Source organism: Carcharhinus amblyrhynchos, chromosome 1 (genome assembly GCF_965287045.1).
Source record: "Carcharhinus amblyrhynchos chromosome 1, sCarAmb.v2.hapA, whole genome shotgun sequence".
Taxonomy (NCBI): Eukaryota; Metazoa; Chordata; class Chondrichthyes; order Carcharhiniformes; family Carcharhinidae; genus Carcharhinus; species Carcharhinus amblyrhynchos.
The window spans coordinates 63609723-63632934 of record NC_137324.1 but is presented as its reverse complement, the minus strand read 5'-3'; the positions used below and the strand labels follow the sequence as shown (position 1 = coordinate 63632934).

At 42.2% G+C, this 23212-nt stretch overlaps 1 protein-coding gene across 1 annotated transcript; it reads left to right on the top strand.

Moving 5' to 3' along the window:
* Positions 1 to 1406: 1406 nt before the first annotated feature.
* On the top strand, positions 1407 to 21591 carry LOC145344785 (interleukin-6 receptor subunit beta-like). The gene is made up of 13 exons (XM_080192368.1): positions 1407 to 1698; positions 2811 to 2980; positions 3193 to 3350; positions 5961 to 6120; positions 8461 to 8540; positions 10835 to 11048; positions 12113 to 12304; positions 13575 to 13676; positions 14377 to 14523; positions 18201 to 18341; positions 18513 to 18603; positions 18917 to 18998; positions 21367 to 21591. Exons 1-13 carry the CDS (start codon positions 1523 to 1525, stop codon positions 21589 to 21591), a joined length of 1938 nt encoding a protein of 645 aa, XP_080048494.1. The 5' UTR covers positions 1407 to 1522.
* The last annotated feature ends 1621 nt before the right edge of the window (positions 21592 to 23212 follow it).

Genomic DNA, 23212 nt, shown 5'->3' with positions numbered 1-23212 from the left:
CTGCACCTGCATCCCCATCCTCCACTCCTACACACCCCTCTGCCCTCCCATCCTCCAACCCTACACACTCCTCCGCCCCCACACCACCACCCTCCACCCCATGTCATTTGGTTTTTTTAACCCTTACATTCCAGCTCAGCACTGAATAAATCATAGAACCCTCGGGAGCGGAAAGAGTCGGGAGCATGAGAACTCAGATCTCATATGTGCTTACCTGAAAAAGGAAATTCAAGAAAGATTGCACTAACAAGATCGGTATTTAAGAATGTGCAACAGTTTGCAATCTACAGCCTCATTTTAAGTAACATTAGAGAAGCTTTTTCTTCACTGATGGATGTAGCACAAAGCAAATTCATCACAAGCTGCAGCAAATCCCAAGCATACATGCCCAGGGGCAGTTGACGCCTCCTCATTGAAGCACAGACTATTGTCCTGCTGTTAGTAGTAGATAGCACAGTGGTTAGCACTGTTGCTTTACAGTGCCAGGGATCTGGGTTCGATTGCCAATTTTGGGTTGTTGTTTGTGTGGAGTTTGCACATTCTCCCTGTATCTGTGTGGGTTTCCTCCCACAGTCTGAAAGATCTGCTGGTTAGGTGCATTGACTCGAACAGGTGCCTGACTGTGATGACATGGGGAATTTCACAGTAACTTCATTGCAGTATTAATGTAAGCCTTACTTGTGACACTAATAAATAAACTTAACTTTAGTAGGGGCAGATTAGACAAAGTGGATTTCAGACCTTGAAGGCTGTGATTTTAGCATTTGATAGCTGCAATTGTGCAGGTCACTGACAATAATCGAGCACCCAGTAGAATAGACCTGGCTGGAGGCAACCATCGTTTCTCAAGACTACCCCATCCCATTCAGAGTATCAAACAAGCTAGCAAACCACACCCAGGCTCACACTCCAAAAATGAAGCAACTTTTTGTTTTAAAATAATTTTCAGGAAATTTCTGTTGCTAAATACTGCCTGCTGATTACCAAATAGCTGCTCATAACAGAAGCATTTGCAAACTTCAGCAAAACAGAGCAGAATAAGAGGATTTGTTACAATAAAACAGGAGTGCAGGGATCAGACAGTGCACGCTACTCAACAATACATGCTTAGGCTCAGGGACAGGAAAACCTGCTCTATATGTGTAAAATAGACTTGTAATAATTACAGTGCAATTCTTGCACCTTGTAGTTAATCGCTTAATCTATTTTGTCTGTAACCTATAATTAAAATATTAGATTCATTAATTTGTTATTGAAAATCAACTTCCCTTTCTCTCCAGGACCACCTGAGAAGCCCACAAATGTGTCCTGCATAACATATTACGATAAAAACATGACCTGCTGGTGGAATCCTGGAGAAGACGCACTCGTCTCAACCACGTATCAGTTAAAGTTATTGTGGGTATTCTATTTGGCTACTTTTATGGACTATGTGCATTAGACATTGCAACAAGATCTGGACAATATTGAGGCTTGGTTTCACAAATGGCAAGTAACATTCGTGCCACACAAATGCCAGGCAATGGCCATCACCCATAAGACACACTCTAACTACTGCCTCTTGACCTTCAATGGTGTAACTATCACTGAATCCCCCACTATCAACATCCTTGAGGTTACCATTGACCAGAAACTCAACTGGACTCACCACATAAACACAGTGGCTACAAGAGCAGGTCAGAGGCTAGGAATACTGTGGTGAGTAACTCACCTCCTGATTCCCCACAGCCTATCCACTATCTGCAAGGCACATGTCAGAAGTGTGATGGAATACTCCTCACTTACCTGGATGGGTGCAGCTCCAACACACTCAAGGAGCTTGACACCATCCAGGATAAAGCAGCCCGCTTGACTGGCACCACATCCACAAACATTCAATCCCTCCACCACCAATGCTCAGTAGTAGCAGTGTGTACTTTCTACAAGATGCTCTGCAGCAATTCACCAAAGATCCTTAGACAGCACCTTCCAAACCCACAACAACTTCCATCTAGAAGGACAAGGGCAGCAGGTAAATGAAAGCACTAGCATCTGCAAGTTCCTCTACAAGCCATTTGGAAATATATCATCTTTCCTTCACGGTCAATGGGTCAAAATCCTGGAATTCCCTCCCTAATGACATTGTGGGTCAACCCATAGAACGTGAGCTGCAGCGACCCAAGAAGACCGCTCACCACCACCCTCTCAAGGGCAACTAGGGATGAGCAATAAATGCTGGTTAGTCAGCGACACCCATGTCCCACGAATGAATAAAAAAAAGACAGCCCCTTCCAAAGCACCCCTCCACCCCCTGGCCTCTTGGAAGGCAGTAGAAAGCCACCCCCATACAGTTGGTGGCTTCACCATGTGGCCAGGGACTTATCCAACGCTGACAAAATGCCACTAGCCTAGTAAAATGGCCGCAATGGGCCAATTAATTGACGTTCCAACTCCAGTCGGTGGGTGTGTTCCCACAGCTGTGAATATCCCCTGACAATGTAAACATACCGCGCTTCCCTCCATTTCCCACCATCATTTCCATCCTTCATGCCTCCCAGTCAGTCTTCAATAGGCTAACAAAATCCCAACCAATGAGTCAAGAAAGGAAAAAGGGAGAAAATTAGAGTAAACTTCAAAAAGGAAAAGAAATCAATGTAATGCATACATATGTTAAATAATGATGGTGAGTTTTAGAAACAGATCTATTCCTCCAACACTCAGAATTAAATAGGATCTTTCTGAAATGGATGACAAAATGAAAAAAATGTGGCAAATATTACCATAAATCAGTCAGAATTTTTTTTACCATCAATTTACTCCATTTATTTTAGCATTCCTTCAATTCGTTTACAAAACTGCGTTCCAGAACATTCCAAGAACTCATGCACAATTTATTATCCAAATATTCGGTATTTTGTCGCTTATACCATTTGGGTAGAGGCAAAAAACAAGTATGGAAAAACTGACTCGGATCACATAGTACTGGATGCAATGGATTCAGGTAACACTGGGACTGCATGTAATGGGGAAACACCCGAAAATGACACCTTGTAAAAGTGTATCATTGTGATGTTGTATGTAATACAGTAAAAGAATCGAAATGCAATTATTATTCAATACATTAATTATTATAATATAATAATTCTTAGAATTATCCAGTGATATAACCATCATTTCACGATTTAATTATATTTTGAACTAATTTTATTTTAGTGAAACCTGAGCCCATCTTCATCACATCAGTACAACCTGGGCATGGATCAGGTGGAGCATTGATTGTGAAATGGGAAAATCCTTGGAAACTGCCATTCATTTTTCCACTAAAATACCACATCCAATATCGAATGGCTGGGACAGTGGGCTGGATTCAGGTACTTTAACTGGGCATCAATGGGAGAAGATTTAATGCAAATGCTGAATTTGTTAGAAATTGTGTTGGTTATTATTCAAAGTCTGACATGTTTAATGTCTTTTTTGTAATATTTATGAAGTTGATATGTAAACTTATTGTTTACCTTTTGAAGCTATAAGTAATTGAAGGCTTATACGTTAATCACTCCTTTATTCTGTTTTATTCTATACTTGTGATGGACCTGTATCCTTGCATAAAAATTCATGTTTGAAAGAGTAAACAAGATGAAAAACTTGTGTTTTGTATCTTTCGTAGAATCATAGAATCCGTATAGTGCAGAAGGAGGCCATTCTGCCCATCAAACCTTCAGCAGCAACAAATCCATCTCCCCGTAAAGCCATGTATTTACCCCACTAATCCCCCTGACACTGAGGGGCAATTTAGCATGGCCAATCCACCATACCTTTGGACTGTGGGAAGAAACTGGAACACCCATAGGAAACCCATGTAGACACAGGGAGAATGTGCAAACCCCTCACAGTCAATCACCCAATGTCAGAATTGAACCCCTGTCCCTGGCACTGTGAGGCAGCAGTGCTAACCACTGTGCCACCATGCTTTCAACTAGGGCAGCATGGTGGCACAGTGTTTAATACTGCTGCCTCACAGCACCAGGGACCCGGGTTCGATTCCCAGCTTGGGTCACTGTTTATGTGGAGTCTGCACATTCTCCCCATGTCTGTGTGGAGTTCCTCTGGGTGTTCTGGTTTCCTCCCTCTGTCCAAAAGATGTGCTGGTTAGGTGCATTGGACATGATAAATTCTCCCTCAGTGTGCCCGAACAGGTGCTGGATTGTGGGGATTTTCACAGTAATTTCATTTCAGTGTTAATGTAAGCCTACTTGGACACAGGTGAGGCCCCTGAGGATTGGAGGACAGCGAATGTGGCACTATTATTTAAGAAAGGTAGCAGGGATAACCCGGGTAGTTATAGGCCGGTGAACTTGACGTCCATGGTATGGAAGTTGTTGGAGGGGATTCTTAGAGATAGGATGTATGCGCATTTAGAACGGAATAATCTCATTAGTGACAGACAGCATGGTTTTGTAAGAGGGAGGTCATGCCTCACAAATTTGGTGGAGTTTTTTGAGGGGGTGACAAAAACGGTTGACGAAGAAAGGGCCGTGGATGTCGTTTATATGGATTTCAGTAAGGTGTTTGACAAAGTCCCTCATGGCAGGTTGGTGAAGAAGGTTAAGGCTCATGGGATACAAGGAGAGGTTGCAAGATGGGTAGAGAACTGGCTTGGCCACAGGAGACAGAGGGTAACAGTGGAAGAGTCTTTTTCCGGCTGGAGGTCTGTGACCAGTGGTGTTCTGCAGGGCTCTGTACTGGGACCTCTGCTATTTGTGATATATATAAATGATTTGGAAGAAGGTGTAACTGGTGTGATCAGTAAGTTTGCGGATGACACAAAGATGGCTGGACTTGCTGATAGCGATGAACATTGTCGGAGAATACAGCAGGATATAGATAGGCTGAAAAATTGGGCAGCGAAATGGCAGATGGAATTTAATCCAGATAAATGCGAAGTGATGCATTTTGGTAGGATTAATGTAGGGGGGAGCTATACAATAAATGGTAGAACCATCAAAAGTATAAACGCACAGAGGGACCTGGGTGTGCAAGTCCACAGATCCTTGAAGGTGGCAGCACAGGTGGAGAAGGTGGTGAAGAAGGCATATGGCATGCTTGCCTTTATAGGACGGGGTATAGAGTGTAAAAGCTGGAGTCTGATGTTGCAGCTGTATAGAACGTTGGTTAGGCCACATTTGGAGTACTGCGTCCAGTTCTAGTCACCGCACTACCAGAAGAACATGGAGGCTTTGGAGAGAGTGCAGAGAAGGTTCACCAGGATGTGGCCTGGTATGGAGGGTCTTAGCTATAAGGCGAGATTGGGTAAACTGTATTTGTTCTCCCTGGAGAGACGGAGAACGAGCGGAGACCTAATAGTGGTGTATAAAATTATGAGGGGTATGAATAGGGTGAACAGTGGGAATCTTTTTCCCAGGTCGGAGGTGACAAACACAAGGGGTCACAGGTTCAAGGTGAAGGGGGGGGTGGGGGCGAGGTTTAACTCAGATATCGGAGGGATGTATTTTACACAGAGGATGGTGGGGGCCTGGAATGCACTGCCAAGCAGGGTGGTGGAGGTAGGCACGCTGGGATCGTTGAAGACTTATCTGGATAGCCACATGAACAGACTGGGAATGGAGGGATACAAACGAATGGTCTAGTTGGACCAATGAGTGGTGCAGGCTTGGAGGGCTGAAGGGCCTGTTTCCTGTGCTGTATTGTTCTTTGTTCTTTGTACTTGTGATACTAATAAATAAACTTTAATTTTTTATATGATCATGGGTATTTGCATCCATTTTGCAAACAAGTGACATATTTAGCTGATAGAAATTTTCATCCTGTCATCTTGGTGTGGGCTTAAAAAGAACAATCTGTATGTGACCAATTCACCACCAAATCCCCCGAGTTGACCACTGCAACAAGAATTATTGTAGAAATATGAACTTGAATGTCTTTCAACCAGCGCAAGATTATTTTTATTCTTTCTACTTTAGATTCAACTAGACGAAATACCTCCTCATCAAGAGGTTTTCACCATTAAAGGCCTAAAGCCATTTACAAAGTATATTGTGGCAATTCGTTGCATGAAACGGTATGGGAATGGTTACTGGAGTGATTGGAGTTTGGAGAAAACTGGAATTACTTCGGAAGACCGTATGTAGATTTCAACTTCTGTTTATATTGGCAACAATCAAATTCACTTGCATGTGTTGGAAGTGAAAATTGTGCAGTTTTGCATGCAACCAGAATTTTGGTAAATTGTTTAGTTTTGCAGTCATATTGTTGCACACCACCTCTAATAATCTAGGTGTCCATTGGTTATATAATGGTGCAGCTACTAATCCAACACTGAAAACCCATCCTAAAATGTGTAGGTTGGATGGATTAGCCATGGTACATCACAGAATCAGAATCACAAAATCACAGAATACTACAGTGCAAAAGAGGCCCTTTGGCCTATCAAGTCTGCACTAATGCATGAAATGCCCTGACCTGCCCACCTAATCCCACTTGCCAGCACTTGGCCCATAGCCTTGAATATTATGGCGTGCCAAGTACTCATCCAAGTACTTTTTAAAGGGTGTGAGGCATCCTGCCTCCACCACCCTCCCAGGTAGTGCATTCCAGACCATCACCACCTTCTGAGTAAAGAAGATTTTCCTCAAATCCCCTAAACCTCCCACCCCTCATTTTTAACTTGTGTCCCCTCATAACTGACCCTTCAACGAAGGGGAACAGCCTCTCCCTATCCACCCTGTCCATGCCCCTCATAATCTTGAACACCTCAATCAGGTCACCCCTCAGTCTGCTCCAATGAAAAAATGTGTGGAGTTACAGAGATAGGGTGGGGGAGAGGGCTTGAGTAAGGTGCTCTGTCAGAGAGTCAGTACAGACTCGATGGGCTGAATGGCCTCCTTCTGCACTGTAGAGATTCTATGAACTGGGTGAGGTCCTTGCCTTGTAGTCGGAGATCACTTTTTCTTTGCAATGAATCATCATTACTTTAAAATAAAAACAGAAAATGCTCAGCAGGTCAGGCAGCATCTGTGAAGAGAGAGACAGAGTTAATATTTCGAGTCTAATATAACTCTTAATCAGGATAATCGTCGTTACTCTACTGAGTACTGAATTAGCATTATCGTCCTCTTGGTATAATTGTGATGGACCAAAAGTCTGTCCTACTCTCTCATTTATTATCTAGGAGCTTTGTACAAGAGGTTGATTTTATCTCCCAGTGCAGCCTAGTGGAACGGTAGCAGGGAGTCATCACTGATTTTAATAGCTTTCACTGTTAGCATCCCACATCCTGACTTCTCAACTAAAAAGGCCTCCTATGAATTAATTGGTGATTACAAGTTCACCAACAAGCACATTGTCCACTCCTTATTCTTAACCTGGCAGCAATTGGTAATCTAGTTATTCATCAGTTATTGTTTACCAGTTTTGATAAACCGTTTATCATAATTAATGCTAGTGATTTGTCATGATAAAGGAGATGGTCAGTCCTGAGACATGACATGGTGAATTCCCTGATCTTTACCATCTCCAATTACAGATCCATTTTATTCAGTAATCATATAGATTTTAAAGACCATAGTGTTCCTGGGTAAAATTGGAAAGGTTAAGGTAGGATTAGGGTTAGACACTTTATTGAGCATGATCATTAGGAACACAATGTCTAGTAGATCATGAATATTTTTCCTCTGAATGGCGCAAATTGATGCTGCTTGCTTCAGTGACTGCCCTGACTTGAGTGGCTGTAATATAATGAAAGTGGAATAAAGAAGGAGATGTTACTTCACCCTGCTTGGGTTGGTTTTCAGATAGAAACATCTTCCTGATTGTGCTTGCAGCCACCCCGTAGTTTTCAGACTTTCCCATGGCAAATCATTTAGCTTTAAATTACTTTGGAGAATATTTCCTGATTTTACACACCTGACAATGATTCTCACTTGCAGCTTAAAGATCTTAGAAACTCAACCTATGCTGTTTGTGAGTTTCCTGGCATTTCACATCTTAGTCAGAAAATCCATCCACCTAAATTTCCAGAATGCACTAATGGGGGTCAAAGCAGGAACACAAAGTTAGCTGTTCACTTCTGCCTTTAACATAAAGGCAAAATGCTGGAGTCTGAAACAAAAACAAGAAATACTGGAGAAGATCAGCAGGTCTGGCAGCATCTGTGGAGGGAGAATAGAGCCAATGGTTTGGGTGGGATTTTACAGCCATGCTCACCTCACAACCAGAAAATCCTGCCAGATGTCATTGGATCTTTGCATTGTTTGCCCCAGTTTGCCCACCCACTACGATTCCTGTGGTGGGCAGGATGGGAAAACTCCCCCCTTCAAGTCTGGATGACCTTTGTCAGACCCTTCACCCTCACTTTAACTCTTGTGTGCTGTGTATACAAATTATTTTACAGCTTATTTCTCTTAACATGTAATTGATAAAAAACTATCGGTATTCTATTTCTGTTATGATTTTGAATCCTAGAACCAGCTCAAGGGCCAGATCTCTGGATTATAAATAAAAATCCAAATTTACAAAGTAGACCAGTCCTCATCATGTGGAAGGTAATGACTGCATCTGCTTTTGTAGCTTGCAAACTTAATAAGGTGAACAGCAGTATCAGACTTTGGATTAAAAACCTGCAAAGGTCTTATTGTGTACTTAGTTTATCAACATGTCATAAACATCTATTCAAGTCTCTTGAACAATAATTAAGAAGTCAATGAGTTAGCCTCGGGAGGTAACATGAGGCAACTGGATCTTCTTCTGATTATTCAATGATCTCAATCTTTAATAAGAAAAGATGAAACTGGTTAATTAAAAGTTGTCGGTTCTATAACGTCATTGAAATGTGGAATGGTAACCTCTCTTGTCTGTGAGTCAGAACTCAGTGGGTTTCAATCCCACTGCAGAGACTTGAGCATGTAATCTGTTAGACTGGTGTATTACTAAGGGATGGGTGAACTGCACGGTTGGAAATTCCATCTTTCAGATAAGAAGTTAAACTGAGACTCCTGCCGGAATTCTCTGGCCATTCAGGCTGGCAGGTTCCTGTGGTCCCACCAGCAGCAAGGGGTATCTTTAATGGGAATTCGCATCAACAGCAGCGGGATCTGAATATTCCTCTATCAGTGAATGGCACACCACCTCCCACTGCCAAGAAAATCGCTGAGGGGAGGCCAGAGAATTTCATAAGAACATAAGAACATAAGAAATAGGAGCAGGAGTAGGCCATCTAGCCCCTCGAGCCTGCCCCGCCATTCAATAAGATCATGGCTGATCTGTCGTGGCTCAGTTCCACTTTCCCGCCCTCTCCCCATAACCCTTAATCCCTTCTCTTATCAAAAACCCATCAACCCGCTTCTTAAAAATATTCACCCCTCATCTGCCCTATCAGGTGGATGGAAAAGACCTTGGCACCATTTAAAGGAGGGTGAGCCACCGTCTTGAACCATTGTAGTCCATGTGATGCAAGTGCACCCACAATGCTGTTAGGAAGAGAGTTCCAAGATTTTGACCTAGCAACAATGAAGGAACGATGATATAATTTCAAATCAGGATGGTGAGTGGCCCAGAGGGGAACTTGCAGATGATTGTGATCCCATGCATCAGCAGCCCTTATCTTCTGGGTGTTAGAGATGCTATTTCTAGACACTAAACACATCAAAGGGTATAGGGAGAGAGTGTGGTGTTGAGATGGAGAATCAGCCATGATCACACTGAATGGTACAGCAAGATCAAGGGGCCAAATGGCCTAGTCCTGCTCCTATTAACTATGTTTCCAGGTCATGGGTTTGGAAGGTGCTGATGAAAAGGTTTTGCTAAGTTAAAGAACAAAAAAAAACAAAGAAAATTACAGCACAGGAACAGGCCCTTTGGCCCTCCAACCCCGCACTGACCATGCTGCCCAACTGAACTAAAACTCCCTACCCTTCCAAAAGCCATATCCCTCTCTTTCTATCCTATTCATGTATTTGACCAGACATCCCTTAAAAGTCACTATTGTATCTGCTTCCACTGCCTTCCCTGCACTATATCTTCTAGATGGTACACACTGCTGCTACTTTACATCAGTAATAGAGGGAGGGAATGTTCAAGGTGGTGGATGCAGTGTCAGTTGAGCGGGCTGCCTTGTCCTGGATGGTGTCAAGCTTTTTGAGTGTTGTTGGAGCTGCGCTCATCCAGGTAAGTAGAAAGTATTCCATCATATTCCCTTGATTTGTGCCTTGTAGATTGTGGAGAGGCTTTGGGGAGTCAGGAGGTGAATTAGTCGCTGCAGAATTTCCAGCCATTGACCTGCTCTTGTAGCCACAGTATTTATAAGGCCGGTCCAATTCAGTTTCTGAACAATGGTACCCCCCCCCCCCAACAAGATGTTGATGGAGGGGAATTCAACCATGGTAATGCCATACTTACATTTTACCACATGTACTGCTTGCTCCTATTTGAAGATTTTACAGTCACAAGATCACAAGATACTTATCAGTGAGGAATATAATTCAGTAAACCTTAATATGTTCTTCCAAAACAACCCTACGTCCTCCATCCCGTCCATCACCATCATTGCTGCATCTCACTGAATCTTAAATGATTCCAGGCTTTTCGCCTCCACCACTCTGCAAATCCAGTTGGAGTATTAATCATTCTTTGTGGGAAGAAGCTCTTCATGCCAGCTTGAACTCTGGGTAGTCCTGGTTCTTTTCTGTACTGCTGCCAGTGTTTTCATGTCTTCCCTGTGTATCAGTCAGCCTTTATAAGGCTCTATACTATCTATAATTTTGTTTGATGCTGACTCATTCAACAGGTATAAAAATAAAAATGCACAATTTTTAAATTTAATTTTAATTCAAACATTCAGGAACTAAGCCCGTCTGATGCTAATGGAATCATTTTAGGATACCAGCTGCAGATAAGAGAAAGGAAGAGTCAGACAGTGGCATGGATCAACAGTACTGACCTGAAGTATAGTCTTGTTCTTTCTGGAGAATCCTACAAAATAGCGATTACTGCCCACAACTCAGTTGGGAACTCCCCTGAGTCTACACTGATAGTGCCCCCAGCAAATCCAAAAGGTAAGCGTAACAAATGAAAGACACAAACTGATGATTTAATTTGTGAAGAGAGTGTAAAGTTGAGCCATACTAACCAAACATTATCAGAGTTTAATCTTCATTCTGTGCTGAAGAAGTTGACCTGTATTAGTGCTACAAGTAGGAGAATGCCCCTGGCATTGACTTGACTGTTATCCATTATTGCTGTTGAAATGTGTCTGAGAAATGTGGACAGAGTTGAATTGTCACGACAATACTTCAGGAGGTCTGATGAGAGGGCAGGGGTGGGTAGGTGGGGCAGGTAGTGGTGGTCGAACATCCACACTGGATTTATACTCCTCCTAATTGAATAATTCATTATTGTCCTGCTATGATTTTGGTGGTGCTGGGATATCAGAAGGAACCAATAGGTGTTCTTTTTGACTCTTCACTGAGGTTCAGGCCTTGATCCCAGTCTGAACCTACATGGTGTCCCCAGAGTGACTAGCGGGCCTATGCTGCCTGGTCTGATCAACCATCTTCTGGAAATCATAGGTATTTGAAAGCCTAAAACATGGGAACTCCTTAATTAGGGAGGCCTTGTCATGATCCCATTTCTTCTCATGATGATGGCATTGTAAACCCAGAGTATCTCAGAGCAGAAAGATGATGAGTAATAGTGAACAAGGGTGCTGAGTAGCTTAGGTCAGGATTAACTTCCCCATTCCTTTTATCCTGACCTCAGCTACTCAGCACCCTCAACCTTTGTTCACTATTTGTCATCATGTTTTCTGCTCTGAGACACCCTTGATTAAAACCCTTCAACTCTCCACTTCCGTGTCTTAAGACCTTGTAAACCCAGACAGAGGTTCCAACTTCACTACGCCATTCTAGGAACTAGAGGATCTAGGCTGGAAACAGGCATAATCAGATCATGCTGACTCTGACAAAAATCATAGCAGGAGAACAATCAATTATTTAATTGAGGCATTGGGAGGAACACAAATCCAGTGTGGATGTACGAGCAATTGTTTCAAATAGCAACTGAGCTTTGATTAGTGTTGAATAGAGTTTTCTAATGATAAAGGTATTTGTTTTGATTATAGAGCTCCCACCCATTCAACATGTACATGCTGTCCCACATAAGGAGCAATTGATGGTAGAATGGAAGGCTCCCAACTCACCAGTAAATAGATACACACTTGAATGGTGTGTGTCAGAGTCAGACAGTGATCAGTGCACTGGGCCTGTACACTGGAGGAACGAACTCAATTCCACTAAGAAAGCATTTGTAAATGGTAAGTGGTTATCATAACATATAAACATACAACCTAGGAATGGAAGTAGGCCATTCAGTCCGTCAAGCCTGCTCTTCCGTTGAATAAGACCATGGCTGATCTGTTTGTGTTTCAAATTCCACATTTCCACCAATCACCAATAGCGTTTAATTCCCTTGCCCAACAAGAATCTATCTACCTCCAAAAATATTCATTGACCTCACCTTCAGAGGCAGAGAGTTCTAAAGTCAGACAACCCTCAGAGAAAAGAATTCCCATCTCTGTCCTAAAAGGATTATTCCTCATTTTAAAACTGTGTCCCTGAGTTATCCCACAAAAGGAAAAGCTATAAAAGGCCCTAACTTCCATCCAGTTATGGAAAATGATGCCCTGCTGGAGTTACAAGAGTTTAAAGTGCACATATCTGCTTGGAAAACTTGTTGGAACTTCTGCTGACTGGAGTTGCTTGGGACTTTCAGTGTTAGAAAGGTGCATTCCAGCACAGGAGAACTCAGTGATCTCCCCCCACCCCCTGACTTCTGATTGCATTGGCTGCTGTGAAGCAGGTAGGTTTAAAAGACCGGTGAAATTAACAGGCCCGGGAGAAGGTAAGTGTCCAGGTAAGTGAACGGCATTTGACTGGTTGATTCTGCGATTCTGGTTGTCGGGGTGGGGGTGGGGGGGGGGGGGTGCAGGGTTCAGGTCCAAATGGGGAACCAAAAGGTCCGTGCAGGGTGGGGGGGGATCACGTTCGCACAAAGGGAGCTGGATACACATAATCAGCGCAGATTGGGTCTGCACACGGTACCAGGTTGGGGAATGTGGAGAATGTTCCATGCGAGGTTCAGCCTGCTTGTTTAGAATAATTACTCTGATGTTACTCTTCTAATTCTTTCAGGGTAAATATTGGTGTAAAACTGGAAGAATCCTCTGAGTTAGTGATTTAAATCCATTGTCGGATGGTTCCCAGCACAGCTTCACATATGTAGGATGAACTCTTGAGCATTGAATTCAGCACTAACCCATTGTTGAGCAGGAATGGGAACCTTTGTGTTGCAGCAGGATTTCAATGACTGTAGCTATTTAGAGAATGGTTACATCATGCTTGTAAGTCCTCAAATTTTCCATTGAATTAATGCTGGGAGATCAAGACAGTCCATGTAGAAATTCCATCATAAACTTGTTAATTTTATCTCATGTTGATAGCACACCCACTTTACATCTTATCCAGTGAATTGTATAAATAGTGATACATCCTCTAAAACATTATCTCCATTTACATTTTCCACAGAAAACATTGTGCCATTCAAACGCTATAAAGTAGCAGTTTACCCTGTGTATGATGAAGGTCCTGGAACTCAGCTTTCAATAAAGGCATATCTACAAGAAGGCTGTAAGTAACTTCCAACTAAGTCACTCTATAACTTGTTTATGTAAATCAATTTTTTGAAAATCTATCTGTATTTATACAAGGGTTGTTTCAAATTATCATCAACCTGCTTTCTAACATTGCTGAACAAGCTTTGAATTCAAATATTAAGTGTTGAGTTAACCACCATTACTGCAGTGTAAACGGGCGGCACAGTGACACAGTGGTTAGCGCTGCTGCCTCACAGTGCAGGGACCCAGGTTCAATTCCGATCTAGGGTCACTGTCTGTGTGAAGTTTGCACTTTCTTCCTGTGTCTGCGTGGGTGTTCTAATTTCCTCCCACAGTCTAAAGATGTGCAGGTTAGATTGATCGACCATGCTAAATTACCCCTTAGTGACAGGGGGATTAGCAGAGTAAATGTGTGGGGTGACAGGAATAGGGCCTGGGTAGGATTATGGTCAGTACAGACTCAGTGGGCCGAATGGCTTCCTTCTGCACTGTAGGGATTCTATGATAAACTACAGCTCTGGAAAGTGACAATTCTTGCCTGTTAGTTGTTTCAATACAATGTCTTCACACATTGTGATTGTCACAGTTACAACCAGACGGATGCTACAGCTGTTTTTGTGACCGGTACCTCCAGCTACCAAAATATAAAAGGAAATGATGCACTGCCCTAATTTTGTAATGCTAGCCTTTCCTGAAACTGCATCTTTTTCCAGCTCCAGCGCATGGCCCTTTTGTTCATTTAAAGGAAACAGGAAAAATGGAAGCTGAGTTGGAATGGGATGAAATTCCGGTGAATAAACAGCGTGGGTTCCTCACAAATTATACCATCTTTTATAAGCGTGCTGGTGAAAATGGATCATGTGAGCTGAAAATATCTTTACTTTCCCTGTTGTCATTGGAATAAAACGTCTGGACAATGATAGGGCTAGAGGTTGCATGCAGAGGCCATCGGTTCCATGGAAGCTGTATAGAATGGGGGAGACTTGGAGTGGGAGGCTTCATGCCCTTATTGTGTGTTTGGGGGTGGGGGGGGAGACACTGACATGAAAGACTACATATGGACTCAAACTAGAAGTGCTTTCTGTCCAATTTGATTCAATTGGTTTTCCATTTCCTAGATATTAATTCATTGTTGTTCAAGCCAGCAAGGTTGCCTCCATGTTGAGGTGGACTCCGGCCTGCATCAGCAACACCCGTCTCTCCTGGTGGATTCCCGAACTGCAGGCCTCCGGTTGGGCCTGCAGCATCAAGAGCTCACCCACAGTCCTGTGATTGTGATGGTGGCCAATTAGGAAGCTGCCTCCATGAAAGATTGCACTGCTCTTGCTGTCGGCAAGTGCTGGCTTGTGACCCACCCCCCATTTGGTCCCAATGTCAGGGTCCCAAAGCACAGAGTAAAATCCTGCCCATCTCAGCAAATGCTGCCTGACTTGCTGAGTATTTCCAGCAGCTTCCATCTTTATTCCAGATTGTAGTAAATCACTACTTAAGTTATTTTTCCTTAAATTGCAATTAATTCTTTTGCCACTGTGGGCTCTGATTACAGACCCTGCTGCATTGGAAACAGCTTCTGATTATTTATTCAATCACAATATTTAAGATTTGAACACCTCTATCTAATTGTCCTTTACCTTCAATAATAATGAAGTAGAAAAATAGAAAATGCTGGAAAAATCAGCAGGTCTGGCAGCATCTGTGGAGAGAAAAACACAGTTAATGTTTTGAGTCTGATGATCCTTCTACAGTAGAAGGCCCTCAACATTCTATGCTTTAAGAAGAACAACCCCAGTTCCTCCAGTCTCTCTATGTGACTGAAGCTTTTCATTCTGGTAATACTCAAGTGAAGCTTCTTTACACCCTTCCAAAGATCTTAATATCCATCCTGAAGTGTGGTACTCATATTAGCTACAGTATCCCTTCTCACCACTCCCTTCCCCAATGATGGGGAAGTCATGGTCTAATGGTATTATCACTGGACTTATCTGGAGACTCAGGTTTTTGCTCTGAGGACCTGGGTTCAAATCCCACCAAGGCAAATGGTGAATTCTGAATTCAATAATGAAACAATCTAGAATTAGAAATCTAAATGTGACTATGAAGCCATTATCAATTGTTGTAAAAATTCATCTGGTTCACTAATGTCCTTTAGTGAAGGAAATCTATTGTCCTCACCTGGTCTGGTCTACATGTGATTCCAGACCCACAGCAATGTAGTTGACTCTTAAAATGTCCTCTGAAATGGTCTAGCAAGCCACTCAGTTCAAGGGCAATTCGGGATGAGCAATGAAAGCTGGTGCAGTCAGTGGTGCCCAGATCCAATGAATAACAAAACCACTTTTGATAAAAGTTCAGCATAAAATTTGTATGGACTTTAGCAAGCACCCTGAATGTTTAGCAAGCACCCCAAATGTGGTTGGCAAGTTCCTTTACTGTTCTCTTTCTTTCATTCATCCTGAGCCTAATTGTAATGTCCTTAACATCCCCAGCTGAGATCAGCTTAGCCCAGAACCACAAACACCACTGAATTGCGTGATTCAGGTATTTACTAACACTTTGGAGGAATGTTCCAGATTAGGGTCTTTTGGGGTTCAGTGTGTCAGTCAGCAATAAACAATCTGAGCATCTTGATTTTATGGAAGTTGACGCTCACTGTAATATATCAACTTTTATCAGATCGTAACCCAGCTATAAGAACATAAGAAATAGGAGCAGGAGTAGGCCATCTAGCCCTTCGAGCCTGCCCCGCCATTCAATAAGATCATGGCTGATCTGTCGTGTCTCAGTTCCACTTTCCCGCCCTCTCCCCATAACCCTTAATCCCCTCGCTTATCAAAAACCCATCAACCCACGTCTTAAAAATATTAAAACAATAGAATCCCCATGTGACATGAACCACACAATCATGTCTTTTGCACTATACATCTTCAATCTCCCCAAAGATGGAATGGGAAAATGTGGTGAGAGGAGGCTTGTAAAAATCAATAAAATGTCTAACATTATAGGAAGGTGAATGTAGGGAAAGCGATGTTACAGTCAGTACACTACCTTTGAAATGTAACACCAAATAAAGAACACACCATGCTTCCCCAGTGAAGTATCTTCCTGGATTTAAAAAAAAACTTCTAAGTGCTCTTCAGCATCTGTAACCTATTTTCAGGCCCTGTATTTTCCTATGTTTCTATACGGGAACATCAGAACTTAAGAACATGAAAAACAGAAATACAAGGAAACCTTATGTCAGACTTTAATATGATCATGGCTGATTATTGGTCTTAACCCTACTTTCCTACCTGCTCCCCATATCCCTCGATTCCCTGAGAAACTAATGATCTGTCTGCCTCAGCCTTAAAGATAGTCAATGATGGAGTATCTATCACCCAGAAGGACAAGGGAAGATGCATGGGAACACCATCACCTGGAAGTTCCTCTCCAAGCCACTCACCCTTCTGACTTGGAAATATATTGCTGTTTCTTCACTGTTGCTGGGTCAAAACCCTGGAGCTCCCTCCTGAGCAGTGCTGTGGGTGCATCCATACCACATGGACAGCAACAGTTCAAGAAGACAGATCACCACCCACTTTTTTTAATGCATTCGTGAGGCATGGGCATCACTGTCTGCCCATCACCAGATGCCAAAGGACAGTTGGGAGTCATCACATTGCTGTGACTCTGGAGTCACATGTAGACCAGACCAGGTAAAGATGGCAGATTTCTTTCCCTAAAGTGAACCAGATGGGTTTTTCCAACAATCGACATTGATTTCATGGTTATCAGTAGAGTTTTAATTCCAGATAATTTTTGTTGAATTCGAAGTCCAACATCTACCATGGCATGATTCACACCTGAGTCTCCAGAACATTAATTGAGTTTCTGAATTAATACCACTAGGCCATCATCTCCCCCAAGGGCAATTAGGAATGAGCAATAAATGCTGGTCTAGCCAGCGATACCCACATACTGTGAAAAATACATTTTTAAAACTCAACAACCCTTTGGGGTAGAGAATTCCAAAGATGCACAACATCTAGAGTGAAGCAACTTCCCCTCAGCTCATTCCTAAATGATCATCCTGATATTGTGCCCCCAAGTCCTAGATTCCCCTTTCTGTCTCTTCCCAATCAAGCCCATTCACAAGCTAGTATGAATCAAATTGACAAAGATAGGTTGGAGGATGAGTTTATAGAAGTATTTAGATGAGCACTTGAAACGCCATTTCTCCCAAGGCTATGGACCAATTGCTAAAGAATAGATAGTTGCTTTATGGCTGGCACAGACATGATGGGCCAAAGGGCCTCTTTCTGTAAACCTTTATGGCTTTATGTTTCAATTAGATCAACACTCATTTGTCTATCTGGATTGATTTCATGAATAGGCACAGAGAAGTTGGTGCATATAGAATAAGCCCTTTATGATAAAACAGTCAATGAACAATAGAAAAACAATTTATTGGAAGTGTTCATGGGAAAGATATAACGATGTAGGAACTGCATAGTAGTTTTTACACATGTTTGCACTCTTTTATGCAATCCTTTTGCAGTTGTGACTGTTGGCCCAGCAAGTCGAAAATACACTCTGCTTAACTTAAGAAGCAATACCTTGTACTGGGTAAATGTCATGGCTTCTACAGCAAAAGGAGGCACAAATGGTACAGCCATCACTTTCAAAACATTAATCTTCAGTAAGTCCTGAACACTACCAGATCATATTATTTGCTCTCTTAGTTTATTTATAAGGCAATAATGTTTATTCCTTTTGTTAACATATTATGCAGTCCAGTACTATTACCATAATTTCTTCTTTCGCTATTTTTGAATATAATAATCTAATCCTTACATTTTGTATTTTTCAGCAAAGCGGGAAATGGCTGCCATCATATTATCCACCTTCCTTATTTTCTCATCAATTGTTATTGCGATGTCGTTCGTGTACGTTAGGAACAAGTAAGTACCACTGAAATTTCAAGTGAATTTTCATTCAAGTCATTGAATGCAGTTAGCCTCATGGATGAGACATGGCCATGTTTTCCAAATCACACTGCACAATCTATTGAACACAAGCAGCTATAGTTCATTTTTAAAAAAATACAGTTTTAAGCATCTGTAAATTAGGGTTTAGAAATGTGCAAGATGTATCTAGATCTCTTGCCATATTAGAGCAACAGTAGCTAATTGAATAGCATTATGTTTCATTCAAGGAATACTATCAAAGTTCATGTTTTTATTTAACTGCTACTTTTCAAATCTTGCTCCCTAGGATTAGAAACAAACCTTGTCAGACTGTCCCAGATCCAGCAGACACTAATCCTCATGTAAATTCACTGAAGTACCAAATCCAGGTAAGGTTTCTCACTGCAAGGTTGTTAAATGGAAACTCAGTAACATACTTGAAGCTCTTCTTACATCTTAATGTTAATTTGTTTTAGTTTTAATTGTTTATGGTCTCGGCTTCATCATTACCAATAAATTCCTTCAAAATTCTAGCTCCGTCTCTCCCAGAACAATGTTCCTCCCACTTTGGTTTCTCTTGCACCCCACTCCCTTCCCCCCAGCATTGGTGGGTGGACTTTCAGCCACTTTGATTGCATGCACTAGAATTCTCACCTTAAACTCTTCCGTGTTTCTATTTTCATCTCCCTCTCTTTACACCTTCCTCAAAACCCATGTCATGGCATTAACTAAGTTCCTGATCGCCCCACTTTTGGCCTGAATTTGCAAATGCTGCGGCAGTGATTAAGTGCAGGTGTGATTTGAAAATCCCATTCCTGAGGTCCAATTCTGGATCCCACTGCCTCTGGAATGTTATGTTATGGGGGGAGGGACTGGGGGTGGGGTGGATGTGGCACGAGGATAGAACATAGAACATAGAAAACTACAGCACAAACAGGCCCTTCGGCCCACAAGTTGCACCAATCATACCCTACCTACCAGGCCTATCTATAACCCTCAATCCCGTTAAATCCCATGTACTCATCCAGAAGTCTCTTAAAAGACCCCAACGAGTTCACCTCCATCACCACCGACGGCAGCTGATTCCACTCACCCACCACCCTCTGAGTGAAAAACTTATCCCTGACATCTCCTCTGTACCTGCTCCCCAGCACTTAAACCTGTGTCCTCTCGTAGCGACCATTTCAGTCCTGGGAAATAGCCTCCGAGAATCCACTCTATCTATACCTCTCAACATCTTATAAACCTCTATCTGGTCACCTCTCAACCTTCGTCTCTCCAGGGAGAAAAGACAAAGCTCCCTCAACCTATCCTCATAAGGCATGCCTCCCAATCCTGGCAACATCCTTGTAAATCTCCTCTGCACCCTTTCAATCGCTTCCACATCTTTCCTGTAGTGAGGCAACCAGAACTGCACACAATACTCCAAGTGGGGTCTGACAAGGGTCTTATAACGTAGCAGCCTGAAACCCGTGTACCTCCAATTAACTGCTTACTGATGAATTCATTAACAGGCTCAGAGAAGTTTTTTTTAAATTTGCAAGGAGATACAGTAGTGTAGTAAATAATGTTCCTGCACAAATAATCCAAAGGACCAGCTCTTGCTCTGGGAATATGGGTTCAAGTCCCACCATGATAATTGGTGGAATTTAAATTCAATTAAAAACAAAATCTGGAATTGCGAGTTAGTCTCAGTAATGATAACCTTGAAATTATCATTGATTATCACAAAAAGCCCATCTGGATCGCTAGTGCCTTTTAGGAATGGAAATCATCCTGACCTATTCTGGCCTATATGTAACTCCAGACTTAAGCAATGTGGTTGACTTAATTGCTCTCAAAGGGTGGGCAACAAATGATCCCATGAAAGGTATATTTAAAAAGTGTCTGATCCTGAGAGTACACAGTGTCTAGGGCATGCCCAGATGCAGTTGGTATACATACAGTGAGGAGTTATAAGGAATAATGGATAAGCTGGTCAGCTCATTTCAAAGTTCTGTTCACCGCATTATCAAAAGGATGTGATTGCACTGGAGGGGGTGCAGAGGAGATTCACCAGGATGCTGCCTGGAATAGAACATTTAAGTTATGAAAAGAGATTGGATAGGCTTTTGTTGTTTTCTTTGGAGTAGTGAAGACTGAGGGGGTGACCTGATCGAGGTGTACAAGATTATGAGGGGCATTGCCAGTGTGGCTAAGAAGCAGATGTTTCCTTTAATTGAAGGGGTAGTCACAAGGGGACACAAGTTCAAGGTGAGTGGCAAGAGGATTGGGGGAAAGGGATGTAAGGAAAAGCTTTCTTATCCAGAGGGTGGTGACGGTTTGGAGCATGCTGCCTGGGAGGGTGGTAGAGGCAGGTTGCTTCACATTCTTTAAAGGTATCTGGATGAGCACTTGGCATATCATAACATTTAGGGCTATGGGCCAGTACTGGCAGATGGAATTAGGTGGGAGTTCAAATGTTTCTAATGTGTTGGTATGGAACCGATGGGCAGCAGGACCTCTTCTGCATTGCGTGATTCAATGTATTACTCTCCAACCCCACTCAGGTGATCAAAAGCACTCAATGGAATTACATGGGCTATGGTGTACGCCTTAAAAAATTTCCAATGCATTTATAGTGTGGAAAGGATTAAAAATACTCTCAGCGATATTTGTAATGAATGAATTAACACAAAGGCATGAAATTTCTCTACGTAAAAATATTCATTAACCCATCTTACTTGAAAAAGTTTCACTTTGGTCCTTTTATCACAGTGTAACCTTGATACAGAAAATCTGGGAAAGGTCACAGAGAAGGTCGGTGCTATACAACAGCAGCAGCGAAGCGCTGAAGAGGAGATGTCAAGTAGAATCTGTTCGAGGAGTGCTGAAGATCCAACTATAATGGGGAACAGCAGTAGTCAGCAGCTGCCAACTTGGGTCTTAAGGTCAAACTCGACTTGTCTGCTTCTGAGTCCTGAAGAGTCATTTCAGATTTAGGTTAAGAAGGGAAATGAAATTCAAAATATCTACCTTCACAATGAGAACAATTTTAAGAGAAAACACCTATGTTAAAAATGAAACATATGACACTCACAGAATGATGGCAAGAAAAGGTGAAACAGAGAAATCTGACACTAGAAATGTCAGAATCATAAATTCAATAAATTCTGTATTTCACTTGAAGAGTCACATGGACTCATTTAATAACCATTTAATATGTTGAATCAATCATTCTGATATATTGTTTTTCCAGGCCAGGACTGAATTTTCAAGTGCCTTTAACCTTCAGTTAAAAAAAAATCATAGTGATGGAGAGGCTCACTGAGTGACTGACACATCTTTGGAGCCAGTGTAATGGCTTGTTTCCTAGATTCAGACTAATGAGGACTTTAAATAATTAAGTATTTCCTAACAGATGGAAAAACTCTTTTTAACATTATTTACACAATGTCTAGAAAGGGGAATTTATGACATTGGAAATATACTCCTTACAGCAAGAGAATGAAAGGAGAAGGCATTTATCCAAACTTCTGCATATCTAACCAATCATGATTTGTTAATTTTAAATTGTTTCTCCAAATAAACAATGACAAATGTTAACCAGCATGGAAAAGTTCCACTAAATTCTATTTCTAAGAGTTACATTGATTGACTTTACTCATTGCATTTCAAATGGGGATGGAATTTCCTGTGACAGAGTACTGAATGCCAGCTACTGGTAGTTAGACTTCTCCTTGTACAAGTCAGGTCAAAAATGATTCACCCACAAAGTTGCTGGAAGTGGGGATTAGTAATGGTGCTGCAAGGAAAACAGGGCAATTTACAGGATATCTCCTTAATCACTCAGATTAGGGAATGGGGGGAGAAAGATTAAACTGAGAAAGTAAAATAAAGAGGGTAAATACAATGTCAATTCAGGTACAAAAAGAGAAATAAAGGGAACAAAGCAAAGATTGGGCTAAAGAGGCAGGAAAAAGACTGAGAAAAAGGCATGGTGACATGAAATTATGATTTTGTATTTGATTGCAGCAGGGTGGCATACTGGTTAGCGCTGCTGCCTCACAGCGCCAGGGACCTGGGTTCAATTCTGGCCTTGGGTGACTGTCTGTGTGGAGTTTGCACATTCTCCTCATGTCTGTGTGGGTTTCCTTCCACTGTCCAAAGATGTGCAGGTTAGGTTGATTGGCCATGATAAATTGACCCTTAGGGCCCAATTTTACCATTTTGATTCTAAGTGCTGAATCTAGGCGCAGTTCAAATCCGACCTGGAAAACCGTTCTCAGGTGCCCCCCTATGCACATAGCCGAAAAAAATTGCAAGTCTGAATTGTGCTGTGGGTGGGGCTTATCGTGCCCGAAACGCTCCTGCTCCGATCGGAGCTTTGAACTGCACATGTGCAGTGAAAAAACAATTGAAAGGCATGGCCCTGTCACATTGTTTAAGAACATAACATAAGAACATAAGAAATAGGAGCAGGAGTAGGCCATCCAGCCCCTCGAGCCTGCCCCGCCATTCAATAAGATCATGGCTGATCTGTCGTGGCTCAGTTCCACATTCCCGCCCTCTCCCCATAACCCTTAATCCCTTCTCTTATCAAAAACCCATCAACCCGCGTCTT